This window comes from Triticum urartu, chromosome 5A (assembly GCF_056163025.1).
Source record: "Triticum urartu cultivar PI428250 chromosome 5A, HENAU_Tu73, whole genome shotgun sequence".
Lineage (NCBI taxonomy): Eukaryota > Viridiplantae > Streptophyta > Magnoliopsida > Poales > Poaceae > Triticum > Triticum urartu.
Genome location: NC_141877.1, coordinates 666,436,043 through 666,442,014, shown reverse-complemented (window position 1 = coordinate 666,442,014; position 5,972 = coordinate 666,436,043). Strand labels below are relative to the sequence as shown.

The 5,972-nt window shown below is 47.8% G+C and overlaps 1 protein-coding gene across 1 annotated transcript; it reads right to left on the bottom strand.

Moving 5' to 3' along the window:
- Window positions 1-319: 319 nt before the first annotated feature.
- FKGP (L-fucokinase/GDP-L-fucose pyrophosphorylase) lies at window positions 320-5,527 on the bottom strand. The gene is made up of 7 exons (XM_048676880.2): window positions 5,079-5,527; window positions 4,668-4,944; window positions 4,220-4,587; window positions 3,291-3,417; window positions 2,086-3,105; window positions 1,069-1,763; window positions 320-959 (listed from the first exon to the last, which is right to left on the bottom strand). The coding sequence occupies exons 1-7, from the start codon at window positions 5,520-5,522 to the stop codon at window positions 552-554; spliced, it is 3,339 nt and encodes a 1,112-aa protein (XP_048532837.2). The 5' UTR covers window positions 5,523-5,527; the 3' UTR covers window positions 320-551.
- Window positions 5,528-5,972: the final 445 nt, after the last annotated feature.

Below are 5,972 nucleotides of genomic sequence, written 5' to 3'. Positions count from 1 at the left end.
TTGATTAACTGCATATTTAGATAAATGTATGTCGTTAACTAGAAATTGTTTAGCGTGCATTTTTAAAACTGTTCATAGTGTATTTTAGTAGTATGTGACCAAATTTTCAAAATTGATTGATTTTCTATAAATAAGCGAATACTTTTTATTGCAATACATGACCATCTTTTCACTTTATATATATAATACTAATTATTTTCGTGCGTTCATACGACCCACCGGCGGCCCACGTAGAAAGCTAACACACTACGCATCATGTTAATCTCCAAAACTTGTCATATCCAAACTCAAATCGGCCGAAAGTATTACACCAAATATATAGATATCAGATCAACAGATCCAACAACCGAACTTTGCATGGTTGTACTGATTTATATGCCAAGTGGATGAAAATTTCACATTGAAGAACATGTCCATGATTTTTTGTCAAAATTCCAGATTTCATTGTATACTTGCATCACAATTCACAAATGATGACAAGAATGAGTGCGTGTCAGGCGAGTTCTTGTCGGGTATACTTACACCACAAGTGTATGTGCTTTCCTCGTCCATCATCTTGGCAGTGGCACGGCGACGTTCCAGTCGTACACCGTGACGTCGAGGCCAGCCGCGGAGTCCTGAAGCACGCGCCGGAGGTCGACGGCGTGGCCTGGGCTCCTGGCGAGCAGGAGGGCGAAGCCGCCACCGCCGGCACCGACGAGCTTGTAGCCGCAGCAGTAGGGGTCGGCGAGCGCGAACAGCTCGTCCACCAGCCTGTTGCTGCAGAAGGGGTCCAGCTCCTGGTGCAGCCCCCAGGCCTCCAGCATGATGCCGCCCAGCTCGTGCACCTCGCCGTTCATCAGGGCCTCCCTCCCGGCCCTGGCCAGCTCCGCCAGCCGCTTGATGCTGGAGATCAGCAGGCTGTCGCGCCGCAGGTACCGCGTCACCACCTTCTCCAGCACCCGGTGCGCCAGCCTCACCTGCCATTCATTTGTTCAACGAAATGCGCAGTCCATTCAGGATGTGCAACCTCAAGATATTTTGACAGTGTATACTCTGGCCATGCAAAAACAAAGGATGCAAACTTACTTGGCCGGTGAACACGACGAGGAGACGTTGCTCCAGTTCCTGGATCAACTGGGGAGATGCCAACAATGGAACAACCTGCAAGCGCAACGGCTGTCCTGGGAAGCTCTGGGTGCACTTGATCCCAGGATACAGGCCACCAATTTGGTCCTGCCACCCTCCACCGGTGCCCATTATCTGCTCTACTACCAGCACAGCCCTGGCGACATTATCATCGCCTCCATCGTCTTCCATGAGTTGGAACAGACACTTGACTACAGCAGCCGCTAATATGCTCGAAGTTCCGAGTCCGCTTCCCCGAGGAACATTTGCCCAGGTCCTGATCTTCAGGCCTGACGTCAACAGCATTTCATGGCCAAGGATGCCAGTGACGATGAGAGCAGACTTCACTAGACGGAATGGGTCGTCTTCTTTGAATGGACAAGAGATGGATGACAGATCATCAATGTAGACCTTTCTGTCGGTGTCATCTTCGATTAGAACTCCATGGTGGTCTTCTGTTGCCTCTGTTGTAGCCCCGACTGGAAGGCGTCCTTCCAGGCTTATTGCCATGTTCAGAACACAACCTGGACGCTCCAAGCTCCATGGAGGTGTATCACTCCAACCCCCAACAAAGTCCACACGGACCGGTAATTCTACTACAACCTTCTTAGGACGCAGGTTTCCATTGCTTGACGTCATTGCACTGCTTGATGGTTCTATAAGAAATGGTACATTTGTTGATTAGGGTAATAGCGGTGTTTATAGTAAGAAAATAGAACTAAACTCATTGCCAATGAAGATTCCGTTTTGCTTCCATAAAGAATACGGGATGTGGTATATTTAATTTTAGAAATACAGTGTTCTACTCCCTCTGTACAGAAATACTTGTCGTTGGGGAAAACCAGTACAAGTTCCCCCGGCGACAAGTATTGTGGTACAGAGGGAGTTAGTAAGATAATTTTGCATGGAATGGAACAGACGCAAGTTCATCTAAAATAGTACAAGGTTTTAGTGATTTTCAGTGTCTACAGTACGTACCTTTAGACCCATATTTTATAGCTGATGCAGTTTCACTTGCAACAGAAGCCCATACTTTCTCTTCAACCAAAGAAGCAGTAGAAAGATCTCCAGAAGCTCTAAGTAGATCCATTTTGACCTGATATCCTCTGCTCTGAGGAAGAACACCAGAGTACTGATCCCCGTGACTTGGAAAAAATGTAAGTAATTCTTTGCAGACTTCTACACTGGAACTATCATTTCCTAACATGTCCTCACACAGCTGAAACAGGTTACACCCGAGTAAGCCATATGTCATGCAACTTTTGGCTACGGCAGCTGCAAGATCTGCTTGATGCTTGGCTGAATCCATGCAAAGCTGATGGTAGTCGATTGAGCGATGCAGCTCTTCCAGGCTGACTCTGCGTGAATTTCTCCAAATGCAACTAACTTTTCCATCTGGGTCATGTCCTGATCCCATGAGCCACATGCCTACATTCAGCATTTCAGGGGGAGACACGATGGGAAAAAGCCTAGCATTCCATAAGCACTTGTCAAGGTTGGATGTGTCCCAAATATCCGTATCCTGGATTTTAAGATCTTCCAAAACATTTTTCCATGGCTTTCCACAGAAAGTCCCGTCCCTATTCATAGCAACTTTTGGATTGTCATGAAGACCGCAGTAGACCATGACTCTTCCCATGGAGTTTACCAGTGGCACTTCCCACAGGCAATGCCGATCAGGTAGCGTGAAACAGGTGCTACTCCTGATAATTTGAGGACTATCCCCGTGTAACTCATGTATATTCACCCCAACAACAATGGACTGTGACCCAATCCTTACTCTGCCTGAAAGTGATGAATCATAAACCAATGAATCCTCTCCAATTGATACCCCGGCAGAAATTTTGCTACACAAAATGACTGTTGTCGCAGCAATATCACAAGCAGTGGTCTCTGGTACCGAACACATGTGCCTTCGACCTACAAGTCCTGAATATGAACCCGCCAAATGATCAAGAACCTCAGCAGATGTACCAAAATGCAAAAATGAGAAGTCATCTGAAAAGGAAAACAGTCCCAACTTAGCATTCTATTTGCACAACTGCTCCAAGAAAACAGATGAACTATTCATAAATTCACGAAAGTTTAAGCATATAAGCTAGAGATAGAAAATCAATATAATACAATACCACAAACATAATAAGCAATCATAACTAGATAACTATATATAACCAGGAACATACATGAACAAAAGCTGAACATCTTATGTCTTCCTAAAGCAGCAATTAGTTCCTTGCCAAATGGACGGTTCCTCAACCATTCATGTTTGGTTGGTACCCATGCAGCCACAAGATCTTCATATAAACTCAACTGCAGTAGATTGACAAGTATGAGCGGACAGAATGAAAGCTAAAATGGAACATCATTAATTATGTCTCTGAGGTTAGCAATCTAAATTAAACATGGTAAGATAAGAACAGCTGGATTTTGAACATTTGCTTTCTTTCCCCTTGCTTTTGCAAGAAATCTGCTTTCAATATGAGACACATAGTGAACTTATCCATCTGGTAGCGTTTCTCTTTGACAGAAAAGTGATCATTCAGAGAGAATGCATATTCAAATCCTATAACAGAATGTGTTCGGCTGCCGGCATATCAGGGTTAAGAGCAAAACAGACAAGGTCAACACAAATTGCAATGTCGTATTCTTCAGGGATAACAAAATGTAGACAAATTCATCAAGTATTTTTGCATAATAATCGCACTGACATAATTTCCTGAACCTAGTTTGCATAAACATAAATTGGCTGTTGTCCGGCATGCAAAAGTGATTATGTGGGGGCACAGAAAGTGATTTAGAAAGATGTCAGAAAGGAAATCTATGTTTGTTAAATGTTATAGCTCACATATCAATGCCGGAAACGGTAGCTTGCCTCTTTTCTGCTGGTTATGATCTCCTCAATCATGGTAGCGTTTTTACAAATTCATCAAGTATTTTTGCATAATAACTTCCTGAAACTAGTTTGCATAAACATAAATGGCTGTCGTGCAGCATGCAAAAGTGATCATGTGGGGCACAGAGAAGTGATTTAGAAAGATGTCAAAAAGAAAATCTACATCTACATTTGTTATATGTTATAGCTCACATATCAATGCCGGAAACGATAGCTTGCCTCTTTTCTGCTAGTGATGATCTCCTCAATCATGGTCTGGCTAGATGAGTATGCAAGGGCAACAAGCTCCTGCCATGCTTGACCCCTCACAGCTATTATCCCCGTGTCAAGTAGTGCTCTACCATCATCTAGAATGGCCTGGCCCTCCACAAGCTCCCTCACTGTCGGCTTCTGCAGGAGATTATCAACCAAACAGAGAGAGTAATTCTGCCCCTCGGTTCCATCCTTGGACGCCACCACCACTCCATGATTAGAGGCCACATCGAGCGTGGTCGGCGCGGTGACGATGCACGCAGCGTCATCGGGGAGCAGTAGGTTCGCGGCATCGAAGCAGGGGAGAACATCCCCGGTCATTATGAAGATCCCACCTGATCAGGCTATATCAATCAAATGGAACCTATTTATTACTCAGAAATTGCTAGTTTTGCCTGCAAAGTCACAGGACAACCTTGGTTCTTGAATGCTTGCCTTGCGCTAGCTGAGACGGCGAGGATGTGGTCGAAGAGCAGCGGGACAGGCCCGTCGGGGTTGTCCCCGGCCAGGTAAGGCACCGGCAGGAAGGCCTTCCCCATGGGGTTGGCCCAAGGAACCCTCTTGCTGTCGCCGCCGGCGTGGAGCAGCAGCACGTGCTTGGTGGCCATGAAGCGCACCACGGATGCCAGCGGCATGGAGGAGCCGTTCGCCTCGGGGAGGAGACGGAATTCGGCGATCTCTTCCTTGGTGGCCTGCAAGAGAAATTCAGTTCAGATGTCAAAATTCTTCAGGTCAAGGGAGAAGAAATCTACTGACTTGACTGCTAGTACAGTTCTGTGGCGCGAGCAGGCGAGGGAAGGGCGAAGGGAGGTAGGGCCTGACTGACCTGGGAGAGGAGGTGGCGGGCGAGGGAGGCGACGGCGTGGAGCGTGGCGGCGCCGGAGCCGATGCGGGCGCCGTCGGGGTCCGGGACGGCGAGGGCGGCGGTGGAGGGCGGGAAGCGGCCGAGGCGGCGCGCGCGCGCGAGCTGGCGGCCGTAGAGCGCGGCCTGCTCGGGGCTGGCGGCCGTGAGCACGACGGCGTCCCACGGCGGCACCCGCGCCGGGTCGCGCGCCGACAGCCGCAGCCGGCACCAGGCCTTGCGCAGCACCGCCGCCGCCTCGTCCGCCGTGTGCGCCCTCCGCCGGCGCCGACGGGCCGGCTCCATCTGCGGATCGCTCGCTGGCTCGCTGGATTGGTCAGCCTCCGCGTCGCCCTCTCCGGAATTATGTGAGCCGACCGTGGACCTGGACCTGGAGTGACAGGCAGGGTGTGTGTGCCGCCGGTTCATGGGATTTTTTTCTGGTCTCTCTGGTTCTCAACTTCTGTTTTCCTTAGCACAAGGTGGGAGGACGACATCAACTCAAACCTCTCGAAAAAAAAACTTATATTTTTTCATGTGATGTAACCAAACAAACTCAAAACCTATAGGCTTTGAAGTTTGAATGAGCATGACATTTCATCCCCATTGTTCTCCTAATCTTGCGTTTTTAAAATCATGTGAATCAGAGAGGCCCTAAAGTATCTCGGCAACAAAAAAGAGAGGCCCTAAAGTGTAACGCCATCATTGTTTTCTTTTTGGTATCGTTTTGGGAAAACAATGTGTGATTAGGAGACTATGACCGAAGGAGGTCTAGTAAGGCGAGCACAACAAATATTTAATTAGAGGGTTTGCACGACTTGCCTTATAGTGAAGGTCATCACACACCGACAAGATTGGCACGTTGGTGTTTTTTTAGTA